This window comes from Heterodontus francisci, chromosome 32 (genome assembly GCF_036365525.1).
Source record: "Heterodontus francisci isolate sHetFra1 chromosome 32, sHetFra1.hap1, whole genome shotgun sequence".
NCBI lineage: Eukaryota > Metazoa > Chordata > Chondrichthyes > Heterodontiformes > Heterodontidae > Heterodontus > Heterodontus francisci.
In genome coordinates this window covers 59,511,117-59,527,516 of record NC_090402.1, presented here as the reverse complement: position 1 = coordinate 59,527,516, position 16,400 = coordinate 59,511,117, and the positions used below count along the sequence as shown (strand labels likewise).

At 42.7% G+C, this 16,400-nt stretch overlaps 1 protein-coding gene across 1 annotated transcript; it reads left to right on the top strand.

Annotated features, from left to right (window-relative positions):
- The first annotated feature begins 2,187 nt into the window (after positions 1-2,187).
- LOC137347498 (probable G-protein coupled receptor 139) lies at positions 2,188-5,209 on the top strand. The gene is made up of 2 exons (XM_068011943.1): positions 2,188-2,257; positions 4,302-5,209. Exons 1-2 carry the CDS (start codon positions 2,188-2,190, stop codon positions 5,207-5,209), a joined length of 978 nt encoding a protein of 325 aa, XP_067868044.1.
- Positions 5,210-16,400: the final 11,191 nt, after the last annotated feature.

The window sequence follows — 16,400 nt, the reverse complement described above, 5'->3', positions numbered from 1 at the left end:
GATTGCATCATCTGAACAGATACTACAGAGATGGAGAAACTAGAAGAATGGAATTGAGGCTTTGCAGGAAGTGGGGTGTAAGAAAGTGTAAGAAAGAAAGATAGTTGTGGGAGTTATTGGGTTTCCCCTGAATATTGCTCAATAGCCTATTCCCAGAATTGGACACAGCAAAGTTGAGAAAGGAAAGGGAAATATCAGAGATGGGCCTTCTAAAGGCTTTGGAAATTGGAAGCAAAGTTAATGGCATTTTACAGTCCAGGGTGAGAACAGGCTGATACTGTCATCAATATACTGGAAATAGATGTGAGGGTGAGGGCCTGAAGACAGGCAACCTGTTGCAGTCAAGTTGAAGGAAGTGAGTGGAGTTAAAGGAGAATTGGTTCAATTTGTGAACGAGTTCTGGCAGGTAGAAGGAGTTGGGACTGGATAGGAATTGGTTATGTCTTTGTTCAAGAAAGACAGGAAGAGCCCTCAGAAGGTTCTGGTAATGGATGGAAGGATAGAGTGATTGGATGTCCATGGTGAAAAGGAGAAAGTTAGGGCAAGGAAACTGGAAACTGTCAAAGTTGCGAAGGGCATCAGACGAGTCACAGATGGAGGTGGGAAGACAACGAATGAGATGTTTTCACAATATGCGTGCGCAGGAAACAGTGGATGTTGGAACTCTGAAGTGACAACAGATGCTGCCAGACTTGCTGACTATTTCCAGTATTTAATGTTTTCATTTCAGCTTAAATATAACCTCGCTAACATGGACCAGCCCACTCTGGCAGTAGCCGTGTTCAGCTGGACTTGCGTACACTGAAAGTAACTTTGCTGAATGGGATCTTGTCAATTCAGAATGTAAGCTGTGCAGCATCAGTGGAGAGAGAAGCAGAGTTAATGTTTCAGGTCAGTGACCCTTCATCATGGATTCTGATGAAGAGTCAGTGACCTGAAACGTTAACTCTGCTTCTCTCTCCACAGATGCTGCCAGACCTGCTGAGTATTTCCAGCATTTCTTGTTTTTATTTCAGATTTCCAGCATCTGCAGTGTTTTGCTTTTATGTAAGCTGTGCAGATTGAATGTCACCGCTTTGAGCTGGACTTATCAACACTCAATGTAACCATGCTGAACTGGACGAGTCCGCACTCAATGTTACCATGCTGAACTGAAATGGACTTTGTCAATGCTGAATTTAAATTTACTGAACTGGTCCTGTCCACCAGAACTGTAACAGCTCTGACCTGGATTTTAACCTTGCTGACCTGGGTCTGTCAACACTGAAATTAATGGTGCTGAACTGCACCATTCCACACCAAATAAAATTGTCCTGGCCCAGATCTGGATCTGCCCCAACTGGATATAAATATAATTTACTGGACTGGTCCTCACTGAATTTAACCAGGCTGCCCCGGCCTGTGTGCACCATTTCTGGAATGTCTTTCTCCATGGTGAATGTAACCACTCTGATATGAACCTGTGCACACAAAATGTAACTGAGCCCATCTGGAACATGTTTACACTGAATTTAAAGATGCTGAAAACTGAATGCAATGGCACTAAACCGCCCAGGTTCACATCGAATGTAACTGTGTTGTATTGGACCTGTCCACATTGAATCAATCAGCAAGGACTGAACAAGTCTGCAGTGAAAGTAATCATGAAGAATTGGACCTGTGCACACCAATTGTAACCTCACCACTCTGAATAAGTTGACAGTTGTGTTAAAGTGATTGTACAGTCTCAGAGATTTAGAACCATGTTGCATGTGACCAGTGACCACACAGATTGAACAATGATTGCATTTTTATTTAGGACCAGAATATCTCTGGTCAGTTGTACCTTGTGCTGAAATTACTTAACTCAGCATACAGAGGCTTTATCCTAATAATTTCTCATGTACAATGCTCACTTTCACCATTGCAACTGCCTATTTAGCTTTTCATTATCTTTTAATGTAACTGGGATAATACTGTAGTCTCTGGGTATTTCACTTCAGAGCTGTGATAGATCCCTTGAAAAACATTCCATTCCATCAAAACATAAACACGAGCCCAGCAGTAGCTGCACTAATGTGTTTGTATCAATTAGTGTAATTAATGTAAAAGATCAAACCATCTAATTATCTCCCTATACCTGACATCAGGTATAAATATGACAATCTTTCAGTGTAGTGCAGAACGCGCTCAGAGTTTCTGATAGAAATGCACGGATCACCAAAAGGTCTAGTGTTTGCCATTTACTACCCCATCCTTGCAGCTATTGGGGCTCCAGGTAAAGTATTGCTGTTGGTTAGTTATTGTTGAAGTAATCATGGTTTAGCTGTATCACTGCCTCCATTTACCAATAGTACTTCTCGACATTGCCGATATCCTTTTTGCTTGAATGGGGTAATTTTGCCCCTTTAAGTCAATTTCTCCCTCTTAACTTTGATAATTTCTCTCCTTTTACAGTAGCTTTTATCCACTTTATCAATAGTAATTCTCCTTTTAACAACATAACTTCTTCCCTTTACTGACAATTTCTTGCCGTTACCGATATAATTTCTCCCCTTTAACAGTATGCTATCTTTATTTAACCAGTACCATTTCATCCATTAAACTAAAAAATTCTCTCATTTACTGCTACAATCTCACGATGTAAACGTAGTTTTTTAGATTTAGATTTAGATTTAGAGACACAGCACTGAAACAGGCCCTTCGGCCCACCGAGTCTGTACCGACCATTAACCACCCATTTATACTAATCCTACTCTAATCCCATGTTCCTACCACATCCTCACCTGTCCCTATATTCCCCTACCACCTACCTATACTAGGGGCAATTTATAATGGCAAATTTACCTATCAACCTGCAAGTCATTTGGCTGTGGGAGGAAACGGGAGCACCCAGAGGAAACCCACATTCTATTTTGCTCTTAAAACTGTCACTGTGCATGAAATATCACACTGGTATCATGATATAAATGTAGTTCTATTCTGTTATTGACACTGTTACAGTGGATAGATTATCACAATGTTATCACAGTCTCAATGTAGTTCTACTGTGTTACTGACATTGTTACTGTGGGTGAATTAACATACTGTTACCACAGTATAAATGTAGTTCTATTCTGTTATTGACATTGCAAGTGAATTATCTGACTGTTATTACAGTGTGATGCAGATCCATTGTGTTATTGGCATTGGCAGTGACAGAGTAATTCCCACAAAATATTCATTGATTGAGGATATTGAACCAATGACTAATGGCCGACTGCATTTTATGAATGCATTAATTGAAAGGATATTATTGGGATCGAGTTGTTGCCTGAAATATGAGCGATTTAAAAGTGACTGTTTAGGAGTGATCTATTTCTGTCACAAACTCTCAGAGCACAGTGGTTCTACTCTCAGTCTCTAAATCTCATTGCTTCAGCCTGGCTCTCCGCTTCTGCTTTAGCTGCTGCTGACCATTTTGCAGTGACCACTGCTGAGTCTGGATTGTCCTTCTGCTCCGAGCATCTGGCAATGTCCCAGACTTTTCCCTCCTTCAATCTTATTGCCAGATTGTGTGAGGCCACATAACTGGTGGCATCTCTCGCATCTGAGGCACAAAGTTATAATTTCAACATTCATTATTGGATTAAGCTGAGGAAGTGTTGTCTTTTCGGAGGGACCTTTCCTTGAATGGGATATCATGTCTGGTGATTCAGACTGACACTGAAGATCCTCAGTGTCAAAGATCTCAAGGCAAGAGCTCAGAAATGTCCCTGTGTCATTGCCAAAAACCCTTCTGCAAAGTCAGAAATTGAAAATTATCGATTCGTATTTCTCTGTTTGAGGATCTTTTTGAACAAATTTTCCAACAGTGAATAATTTTACTATAATTCATTGAATAAGTGAGTTTTATGTTTTCAGGCAGGATATAATCCTATTTGTTAGTTTCCACAAGTTATTGTTAGTTGACGTGTTATTTGCACTCTTCGATATTTTATATAATTCTTTGCTGATATGTTATTTTTCTTGTTTATTTGATTTTCATCTGTTGGTCTCGGGTTTTTGATGCCTTCTTCTTCTCTGTTAGGTTTCCTTGTATTATTTCACATTCTGATGTCACTGTCTTATCATTTTTAATCTAGATGATTATTTTAACACCAAAACAAGTTCCCGTAGCATAAGGGATAGTTTACACTTCCAACTCTAGATCATGTCTTCAAGGTATAAATTTCCCACAGAATCCTATAAAATGGATGATTTTGTTGGGAGTCAGACCAATAACTTTCCTGTACTCCCTTGCTGACACACATACACTATCTAAGTCTCTCTCTCTGTTGCAGTTAACCTGGCAGTGATTGTGATCCTATCCCGAGGAAGATGTGGTCTCTCCAGATGTATCACTTACTACCTGGTGTCTATGGCAGTGACGGATCTCCTGGTCATTATCACCGCAGTGATATTACACCGGATTGCTGGTATTTATTTTCCACTCAGTTTCATGTCCATCACACCGATATGCAGTCTCCGTATTGCCCTAATCTATGCAGCCATAGATAGTTCTGCCTGGTTAACAGTCGCTTTCACCTTTGATCGATTTATGGCCATTTGTTGCCAGAAGCTGAAAATAAAATATTGCACTCAGAAGACATCGGCACAGGTTATTGGAATGGTCTGCACACTGAGCTGTCTAAAAAATACCTTCTTGTATTTTATATATGAACCTTTGTACATAATTAATAACATACCTTGGTTCTGCAGCATAAAATTAATATTTTACATGTCACCTGTATGGATTGCATATGACTGGATCCATCACATTTTAACCCCTTGTCTCCCATTCATTCTGATTTTACTGCTCAATGCTCTGACTGTCAGACACATTCTAGTGGCCAGCAGAGCACGCAGGAGACTCCGGGCCCACAACAACGGAGAGACTCAGAGTGACCCAGAGATGGAGAAACGGAGAAAGTCCATTGTTTTACTCTTCGGTGTCTCAGGCAGTTTCATCTTTTTATATTTGCTACTACTTGTAACTTTCCTCTATGTCCAAATAGCGAAAGTTTCTTACTTCTCAGGTTCTGATGTCAGTGAATCAACATTTATTCTGGAGGAAAATGGATATATGCTTCAGCTTTTGAGTTGCTGCATCAACCCGTTTATTTATGCAGGGACCCAGACTAAATTCAGACAGGAGTTAAAGAATGGGGTGAAATATCCACTGCGTCTATTTGTTAAATTAGCTAAATGAAGAAAATCGTCAAACCCAACATGAATTGTACCTTATATTCTGTTGTTTGCTCTTGTCCAAGTGACACATGACCTCCCCTCCCAGATAAAATGACCTGCTTTGAGATCCTTATTCACTGTGTGAACTTAAGAATGTATTAGGAACACACATCACCACATAATTCAGTGTTGTAATCTGTTCTCAGTTTACATTTCCTTTCCCATGTTGGCTCAGGTATGGTATAGTCCCATCAGCCCCAAGGGCTCGGAGTATCGCTACATTCATGTGGGAGATAGCGAGTGTGACCTCCGATCTGTTATTATATATCACGTTTAACTATTTACTGAAGGAATCTCAATATTCCACTGTCTATTGTTTGCATCTGGAGGGTAGGGTATGAACATAAAAACACAAGAACACAGAAATAGAAGCAGAAGTAGACCATATGGCCCATCGAGCCTGCTCCACCATTCAATACGACCATGACTAATATTGGGCTTCAATTCCACTTATCCCTCAATTCCTTGCGAGATTAAAACTCTCTCTATTCCGGCCTTAAATATATTCAACATTGGAGCATCCATAACCCTCTGGGGTAGAGAATTCCAAAGATTCACAACCCTTTGAGTAATTTCTCCTCATCTCAGTCCTGAATGATTGACCCCTTATCCTGAGACTGTGTCCGCGTGTTCTAGATTCCCCAACCAGCAGAAAAATCTCAGCTTCTACCCTCTCAAGCTCTTTGAGAATTTTGTATGTCTCAATTAGATCACCTCATTCTTCCAAACTCCAGAGAGCATCGGTCCAATTTACTCAGCCTCTCATCATAGGACAACCCCCCCACCCATCCCAGGTAAGAAACTTAGTAAATCTTCACTGCATCGCCTCCAGTGCAACTATATCCTTTCTTAAATGTGGAGACAAAACTGCACACAGTATTCCAGGCGCGGTCTCACTGAAGCTCTGCACAATTTTAGTAAGACTTCTTTATTCCTGTACTCCAATCCCCTTACAATAAAGGCCAACATGCCATTTACCTTCCTAATAGCATGCTGCACCTGCATGTTAACTTTGTGCGTTTCTTGTACGAATACACCCAAGTCTTTTTCAACATCAACACTTACCAGTTACACACCTTTAAAATATTCTGCTTTTCTATTTTTACGACCAAAGTGAACAACTTCGCACTTCCCGACATTATACTCCATTTGCCATCTTGTTGCTCACTCACATAACCTATCTATATTTGATTAGATTAGATTAGAGATACAGCACTGAAACAGGCCCTTCGGCCCACCGAGTCTGTGCCGACCATCAACCACCCATTTATACTAATCCGACACTAATCCCATATTCCTACCAAGCATCCCCACCTGTCCCTATATTTCCCTACCACCTACCTATACTAGTGACAATTTATAATGGCCAATTTACCTACCAACCTGCAAGTCTTTTGGCTTGTGGGAGGAAACTGGAGCACCCGGAGAAAATCCACGCAGACACAGGGAGAACTTGCAAACTCCACACAGGCAGTACCCAGAATCGAACCCGGGTCCCTGCAGCTGTGAGGCTGCAGTGCTAACCACTGCGCCACTGTGCCGCCCCTCTCTGTAGCATCTCTATGTCCTCTCCACAGTTTATCTTTCCACCGAGCTGCGTATCAGCAAAATTAGATACATTGCTGTCTGTCTCTTCATCCAAGTCATTAATATAGAGTGTAAATAGCTGAGGCCCTAGCACTGATCCTTGCAGCACACCACTATTCACTGCCTGCCGACGCAAAAATGCCCCATTTATGCCCACTCTCTGCTTCCTGTCTGTTAACCAATCCTCTATCCATGCTAATATATTACCCCCAACATCATCTTATCTTGCCTATTAATCTTTTATGTGGCACCTTATCGAATGCCTTTTGGAAATCCAGGTATACTACATCTCCTGATTCCCCTTTATCGAGCCTACTCGTTACATCCTCAAGCAATTCTAAACAAATTGTCAAACAGGATTTCCCTTTAGTAAAACCATGCTGCCTTATTCTAATCATACTATGCTTTTCCAAGTGCAATGTTAAAACTTCCTTAATAATAGTTTCCAGTATCTTCCCAATGATTGATGTTAGGCTAACTGGCCTGTAGTTCCCAGTTTTCTCTCTACCTTCTTTCTTGAAAAGCAATGCAACATTTGCCAACTTCCAATATGATGGGACCATTCCTGAATCTAAGGAATTTTGGAAAATCATAGCCAGAGCATCCACTATCTCTGCAGCGACCTATTTTAGAACTGAGGTATGTAGGCCATCTGGTCCTGGGGACTTGTCAGATTTTAATCCCTCAAGTTTCTCCAATAATTTTTCTGGGCTGATATCAATTTCCTTAATTCCTCACTCTTTTTAGCCCTTAATTTAATGCCTGTTTCAGGTATGGAACTTGTGTCTTCTACTGTGAAGGAAGAATCAAAATATTTGTTTAATGTCTCTGCCATTTCCTCATTCCCCATGATAATTTCTCCTGTCTTTGCTTCTAAACAACCAACGTCTAATTTAACTACTTTCTTCCTTTTTATGTACTTATCAAAGCTCTTACAATCTATTTTTATATTGCTGGCTAGTTTACTCTCATTCTATTTTTTCCCTTCTTATCAATTTTTTGGTGACCCTTTGATAGTTTTTGAAACACTCCCAATCCTCAGACTTGTACTATGCTTTGCAACATTGTAAGCCTCTTCTTTTAGTTTAACACGCTCCTTAACTTCCTGAGTGATCCACAGATGGGTCTTTCTTGGCGCATTTTTGTTTTTGAACGGAATGTACTTTCGTTGAACCCCTTGAATTGTTTCTTTAAATATTTCCCACTGTTCATTTACCCCCATATCCTCCAGTCTATTTACCCAATTAACCTTAGCCAGTTCTCCCCTCATACCTTCGTAATTGGCTTTAAGTTTAATATTCTTGCTTGTGATTGAAATGTGTCACTTTCAAACCTAAAATGAAATTTAATGGTATTATGATCGCTATTTCCCAGTGGATCTTTCACTATGACATTGCTAATTAACCATGCTTTTTTACACAATATGAGAACGAAGATAGCTTAATCCCTAGCTGGTTGGACAATGTATTGATCCAAGAAACTATCACAAAAGCATTCTGCAAATTCATCTTCTGGACCACTGTTGCCAATTTGATTGTCCCAGTCCATATGCAGATTAAATTCCCCCACAATTAATACATTACCTTTATTACAAACTCCAATAATTTTCTATATAATGTTCTGTCCAATAATATAACTACTGTTAAGGGTCTGTAAACTACTCCCACCAGCATTTTCTGACTCCTGCTATTCCTAATTTCCAGCCAAACCAATTCTAATTCATGATTTTGAGGCCAGATCCCTTCTTATTAATGTCCTTATGCCATCCTTCACTATCAGGGCTGCCCCTCCTCCTTTGACATTCTGTCTCTCCAAAATATTGTGTACCCTGGAATATTCCTTTCTCAATATTGATCTCCTTGTAACAATGTCTCAGCAATGGCAATTAGATCTAGATTGTTTATCTCTATTCGTGCCATTAGTTCATCTATCTTATTACGGATGCTTCGTGCATTCAGATAAAGGAACTTTAATTTCAATTTTTTAACCTCTATTCCCTGTGATGACCTTATTTGCCAATATACAATTTTTGTTAAACTCTGTCCCTTCCTGTCCCATTTTGTTAGAATTTACCCACATCACTATCCTGCTCTGATACCCTGACTTCTCTTTGTCGACATGGACTTTAGCAAGGCCTTTGACAAGGTCCTGCATGGTAGGCTGGTCCGGAAGCTTTGAACACATGGGATCCAGGGTGAGCTAGCCAATTGTATACAAAATTGGCTTGGTGAAAGGAGGCAGAGGGTGGAAGTGGAGGGTTGTTTTTCGGATTGGAGGCCGGTGACCAGTGGTGTGCCGCAGGGATCGGTGCTGGGCCATCTGTTGTTTCTCATGTATATTAATGACTTGTATGTGAATGTAGGGGGCATGATTAGTAAGTTTGCAGATGACACCAAAATTGGTGGTATAGTGGACAGTGAACAAGGTTGTCTAAGGTTACAACAGGATATAGGACAACTAGGAAAGTGGGCAAGGGATTGGCAAATGAAATTTAATGCAGACAAGTGAAAAGTGATGCATTTTGGGAAGTTAAACTAGGGCAGGACATATACGATGAATGACGGGGCCCTGGGGAGTCTTGTTGAGCAGAGAGACCTTGGGGTGCAAGTACATAGTTCCCTGAAAGTGGTAACACAGGTAGACAGGGAGGTGAAGAAGGCGTATCGTATGCTTGCCTTCATTGGCCGAGGCATTGAGTACAAGAGTTGGGACGTCATTTTACAGTTGTCCATAAGGTTGGTTCAGCCGCACTTGGAGTACCGTGTGCAGTTCTGGTCGCTGCACTATAGCAAAGATGTGATTAAGCGAGAGAAGGTGCAGAAAAGATTCACCAAGATGTTGCCTGGTTTGGAGGGCTTGAGTTATAAAGAGAGATTGGATAGGCTGGGTCTGTTTTCCCTGGAGCGAAGGAGGCTGAGAGGGGACATGATAGAGGTATATAAAATTATGAGAGGCATAGATAGGGTAGATAGCCAGAGTCTGTTTCCCATGGTCAGGGTGACTAAAACTAGAGGGCATAGATTTAAGGTGAGAGGGAGGAGGTTTAAAAGGGATGAAAGGGGTAAATGTTTCACACAAAGAATAGTGGGTATCTGGAATGAGCTGCCAGAGGTGGTGGTGGAGGCAGGAACAGTAGTGACATTTAAGAGGCATCTGGACAGGTACTTGAATGAGAAAGGCATAGAGGGATATGGAATTCATGCAGGCAGGTGGGAATAGTATCGATGGGCATTATGGTCGGCATGGACACGGTGGGCCGAAGGGCCTGTTTCTATGCTTTATGACTCTATGACTCGATAGATTTCTAAATTTCCCTTCACCAAACCCTTTCAAGCCCCCTGTTAAAAGCCCTGTCCACAGCCTTAGTTATGCAATTGGCCAGGATACTGGTCCCAGCCCACTTCAACTGAAGCCCATCCCAACGGAATAGCTCCCTCTTCCCCGAGTATAGATGCCAGTGCCCCAAGAATCAAAATCCCTTCTTCCCACACCACTGAGTCATGTGTTTAGTTCTCTAATCTGCTTGACCCTGTGCAGATTTGCACATGGCTAAGGTAACACTCTGGAGATGATTATCTTTGATGTTCTGCATAATCAAGAAGGTGAAAACCCCGACAGAATGGATTAACAGCAAGGTAGCAGTGAAACAACCTGTAAAGCTGAGAGTATGCAGCGACCCAAAGGATCTAACTAAAGTTCTGAAGAGATCTCACTACCCCAGGCCAACCATTGAAGGAATTTTGCCACAACTTGCAAAGGCAAAAATCTTCACCACCCGAGATGTGAAGGATGGTTACTAGCAAGTGAAGCTGGATGAAAGCAGCAGCTTTCTGGATGCTGTTCGGGAGATACAGATGGTTGTGCATGGCGTTTGGCATTTCCATGGTTCTAGAGAAGGATCAACACAGACAGCAAGAGATAGTGATCTTCCTGGAGTGGAAGCTATAGTGGATGATCTGCTCGTTTATGGATGCGGAGACTCAATGGAAGAAGTCATTGCTGACCATGATCAAAATCGAGTGCGACTGCTGGACAGAGCTCATCAGATGAACTGGAAGCAGAACAAGAAAATAATTACAATAAAAGATGTCCAAAGTTAAGGACAGAGGTCATGTACTGACAGCAAAAGATCTTCACCCAGATCCCAAAAAGTTGAGAGCAGTAGCAGCGATTAGATTAGAGATTAGAGATACAGCACTGAAACAGGCCCTTCGGCCCACCGAGTCTGTGCCGAACATCAACCACCCATTTATACTAATCCTACACTAATCCCATATTCCTACCAAACATCCCCACCTGTCCCTATATTTCCCTACCACCTACCTATACTAGTGACAATTTATAATGGCCAATTTACCTATCAACCTGCAAGTCTTTTGGCTTGTGGGAGGAAACCGGAGCACCCGGAGAAAACCCACGCAGACACAGGGAGAACTTGCAAACTCCACACAGGCAGTACCCGGAATCGAACCCGGGTCCCTGGAGCTGTGAGGCTGCGGTGCTAACCACTGCGCCACTGCGATGCAGTGACCAACAGATGTAAAAGCAGTGCAATGATTTGTTGGACTCATCAACTATTCTGCAAAGATTTTGCCCAATTTGTTACTGGAATGTGAATCCTTACGCCAACTCACTGCCAAGGATGTGCAGTGGTATTGGGGCACTAAAATCAAGCAACCAGTGACGGCAACGCCACTACTGAAATGCTATGATGTAAATGATGAAGTCACCCTGCAGTGTGATGCCAGCAAGACAGGGCTTGGAGCAACCCTAATGCAGCAAGAACAACTGGTTGTATTTGCATCCAGGCGTTAATGCAAACAGAACAACACAGCACTCAGATCATGAAAGAGTGCCTGACCATTGTCTTTGCTTGTGAAACAATTTCAACAGTACCTACTTGGAAGAGACAAAGTGGCAGTCGAGCCTACCATAAGCCACGTCAAAGCATTTTCCTCAAGCCGCTACTATCTGCTCCAAAGCATCTTCAAAGAGTGTTACTCTGGTTACAGAAATATCAGTGGATGAGAGATACAAGCAAAGGAAACAGATGTACATCGCTAATATGCTGTTGAGAGCAGCACTCCCGATGAAGAAAGTAGAGGATGCTACAACAGTGTGAAAGTTTCCAGATCCAATGTGAAGCTGCAGCTCACCATGCTCTGGAAGTCATCAACCAACAGAGACATTGAATCTGACAAACAAGCACCTTGCTCAAATCAAGCCAACTACCCAAGATGCAACTCTCCACACTCAAAGTAGTGATGAAAGGATGGCCTGAAAGCATCAAGGACACTTCTGTGGTCACAAAAGCGTATTGGGAATATGGAGATGAATTGACAGCCCAAGCTGGCATCTTGTACAAAGGAACAGAGTCACTAGAGTCAAGAGTCAGCCCAAGTGGCAACTTGGTGACAACTGCTCTACACAGGTCCCTTGATCGTACGTGGCAGAGGTGAATGACCAGATATACCGTCACAACCGCAGACACATACGCATAACCGGAGAAGCTGTTCCTTCAATGCCCGATCAGGAAGATGTGAACTCACCATCTGCACAGACCATAGATCAACCACCAGTCCCAGAGGTCCACAACACCCCAACAATGGAAATGGAACAATTGTTACTGCGGCAACAAGTGACACGGGAACGATACTCAGGCTAGACTTGCATCACCTGGAGTTTAGAAGAGTAAGAGGCAACTTGGTTGAAACATAAGATTCTGAGGGATCTTGACAGGGTGGTCGTGGAAAGGATGTTTCCCCTTGGAGAATCTAGAACTGGGGATCACTGTTTAAAAATAAGGGGTCGCCCATTTAAGACACAGATGAGAACTTTTTTCTGAGGGCCGTGAGTCTTTGCTTCCACTGCCTTTTGAGGAAGAGAGTTGCAGAGTCCTAATATTTTTCAGGCAGAGGTAGATAGATTCTTGCTAAGCAAGGGGGTGAAAGGTTATTGGGGTCAGGTGGGAATGTGGCATTGAGGTTACAATCAGATCAGCCATGATCTTATTGAATCACGGAGCAGGCTCGAGGGGCCGAGTGGCCTACTCCTGCTCCTAATACGTAGGTTCAGATGTAAAGGAAAATCACCCAGAGGAACATCCAATGACAGCATGCACCATTGAGAGACCGGCACAATTTAAAGATTATCATAGGGCTGGATTTTAAGGAGCCTTCGATATTGGGATCCATGGTGTGGGGATGGTCTGAAGATGGCCCCAGATAAGGCCCACCAAGGATCTTCTCGCCGGAAGTGCCCAGCCCGATATACCCGATGGCAGTGAGGCCTCGTGGCGACCCCCCCATTGCTCATCGACGGAACCCCGATTTGAATATTTAAATTAAAATGATTGACTGAATTAAGCTCACGTCACCTCCTGATGTCCCACTGTGATCTTTGGCCTGGTGACCTTCGGATCCCCGTCCGGAGAACTGAGGTGCAACCCTGGTGGGGAGGCACGTTTATCAGGGCGGCCGTGTGGGTGTGGGGGGGGGGGAGGGGCGCGGGGTGGGAAATTTAATGGTGTGGGGGATGATGGGACGGGTTGTAGTTGAAAGTTTGTGCAGCTTGTGGGGTGGGACAGATGGTCAGGTCAGGGCAAATAATTAATTTCATTGTTATCAGGAGGGATGGGAGAGGGACAAAAAAAAGTATTTATTTTAAATCAATTTACTTTTAAATATTTAAATTAGCCAGTAGGGATGGCAGCCCTTTGAAAATAGCTACAGTGCCTGCACAGCTAATGTCATTGCTGGAGATGGACAGCCCACCTCCTCCACATGATCGGGGGTGGGGGGGAGGGGAGAGGGAGTGGGGAGGGGAGAGGGAGGGGAGTGGGAGGGGGGGAGGGTAGAGTGAGGGGAGAGGGAGGGGGGAGGGGGGAGGGAGGGGAGGGGGGGGGAGGGGGGGAGAGGGGGGAAGGGGGGGGGAGGGGTGGGCCCCACCCCGGGGATGGGGTGGGCCCCACCCCGGGGATGCAAATGAGCCACCACACGGAAGATTGCAGCAGCTCTTTGGCATGCGGCCCGAAAAGGTAGGCCACCATTTTTTCATCTGAAGCAAGATTATAAGATACAGTCCCATGTGTGCAATGCACGTGCAGAGACTGACAAGAACAACGAACTGCTAAATGCATGAGAACAGTCGTGCACATAGTGGGTAATGTGGGCAACTCAGTGTAAATGATAATCTATGCAATTTTTTTGTTTTTTGTATGAAAATGGGGATGTTGGAGATAGAAATGCAATACTGTACTAATGTGCCTCCTGGCTTGCTGTAGTCATGTGACCTCTACCATCAGGCAGTCTCCTGTGTGGGACCTCATCAAAAGCCTTCTGAAAATCCAAATACATCACATCCACTTGTTCTGTTTTATGCGACAAATAACATCCTCAAAAAAAAAACTCAGACAGATTTGTCAAACATGATTTCTCTTTTTTAAATCCGGGTTGAATCCGCTCAATCATTGCATTATTTTCTAAGTGTCTCGTTATCACATCCTTTGTAATAGATTCTAACATTTTCCCAACTACTGACATCAAACTCACAAGTCTTTAGTTCCCAGTTTTCTTTCTCCCTCCTTTCTTAAATAGTGGGGTTACATTTGCTACTTTCCAGCTTTCAGGAACCTTTTCAGAATCTATAGAATTGTGAAAGATAAACACCAATGCATCCACTATCCATATAGTCACCTCCTTCCATACTCTGGAATGTAGCTCATCTGGTCCAGGGGATTTTACAAACTTCCATCCAGTTAACTTTTCAAGCACTACCTCTTTATAAATACCAATTTCTTTCAGTGCTTTATTTTCACAAGTTCCTTGGTTCCCTAGTATTTCTGGAAGATTTTCTGGATCTTTCTCTGTGAAGACAGACACAAAGTAATTGTTTAATGTCTCTGCCATTTCCCTATTCTCCATTATAAATTCTCCAGTCTCCACCCGTAATGGACCCACATTTGCCCTTGTTAATCTTTTCCTTTTCACATACCTGAAGAAACTTTTACAGTCTATCTTTAGGTTTCTCGCGAGCTGGCATTCATATTCTCCCTTCCCCTTCTTTATCAGTTTTTTGGTCATCCTTTGCTGGTTTTTGTGTCATAAAGGAATGTACATTTGCTACCTTGCTCTTTTGCTTGCTCCTCCCTCTAAATTATCACATCTTTCCTCACTTAATGCCTTGCCTCCACCATTTAATTTAAAGCCTTCCCCACTCCCCTCATTGTATAAATCACACTGGTTCAAGCAGTGTCCCAACAGTTCCCTCTTTCCCCAGTACTGGTGCCAGTGCCCCATGAATCGAAACCCATTTTTCCCACACTAATATTTGAGACATGCATTTAACTCTCTATCTTATTTACCCTACTCCAATTTGCTCATGGCTCAGGTAATAATCCAGAATAGGGAAATGGCAGAGAAATTAAACAATTACTTTGTGTCTGTCTTCACAGAGGAAGATACAGAAAATCTCCCAGAAATGCTAGGGGACCAAGGGACTTGTGAAAATGAGGAACTGAAAGAAATTAGTATTAATAAAGAGGTAGTACTTGAAAGATTAACTGTATTGGAGGTTGATAAATTCCCTGGACCAGATGAACTACATCCCAGAGTGTTGAAGGAAGTGACTATAGAGATAGTGGATGCATTAGTGGTTATCTTTCAAAATTCCACAGATTCTGGAAAGGTTCCTGCAGACTGGAAAGTAGAAAATGTAACCCCACTATTTAAGAAAGGAGGGAGAGAGAAAATGGGGAACTACAGACCTGTGAGTTTGATGTCAGGAGTTGGGAAAATGTTAGAACCTATTTATTTTATTTATTTCGAGATACAGCACTGAAACAGGCCCTTCGACCCACTGAGTCTGTGCCGACCAACAACCACCCATTTATACTAATCCTACATTAATCCCATATTCCCTACCACATCCTCACCATTCTCCTACCACCTACCTACACTCGGGGCAATTTACAATGGCCAATTTACCGATCCTGCAAATCTTTGGCTGTGGGAGGAAACCAGAGCACCCGGCAGAAACCCACACAGTCACAGGGAGAACTTGCAAACTCCGCACAGGCAGTACCAAGAATTGAACCAGGGTCGCTGGAGCTGTGAGGCTCTCCACTGCGCCACCCCTATTATAAAAGGATGTGATAATTAGACACTTAGAAAATAATGATTTGATTGGGCAGAGTCAACTTGGACTTAAGGAGAAATCATATTTGACAAATCTGTTGGAGTTTTGAGGATGTTATTTAGAGCATAGATAAAGGAGAACCAGTGGATGTGGTGTATTTGGACTTTCAGAAGGCTTTGATAAGGTCCCTCACAGGAGGTCAGGAAACAAAATTACAGCACATGGGATTGGGCGTAATATACTAGTATGATTGTGAATTGCTTAACAGACAGAAAACAGAGAATAGGAATAAATGGACCATTCTCAGGGTGGCAGGCTGTTGCTAGTGGGGTACCGCAAGGATCAGTGCTGGGGCTACAGCTGTTGACAATCTATATAAATGATTTGGATGTGGGGACCTCATATAATATTTCCAAATTTGCTAATAACGC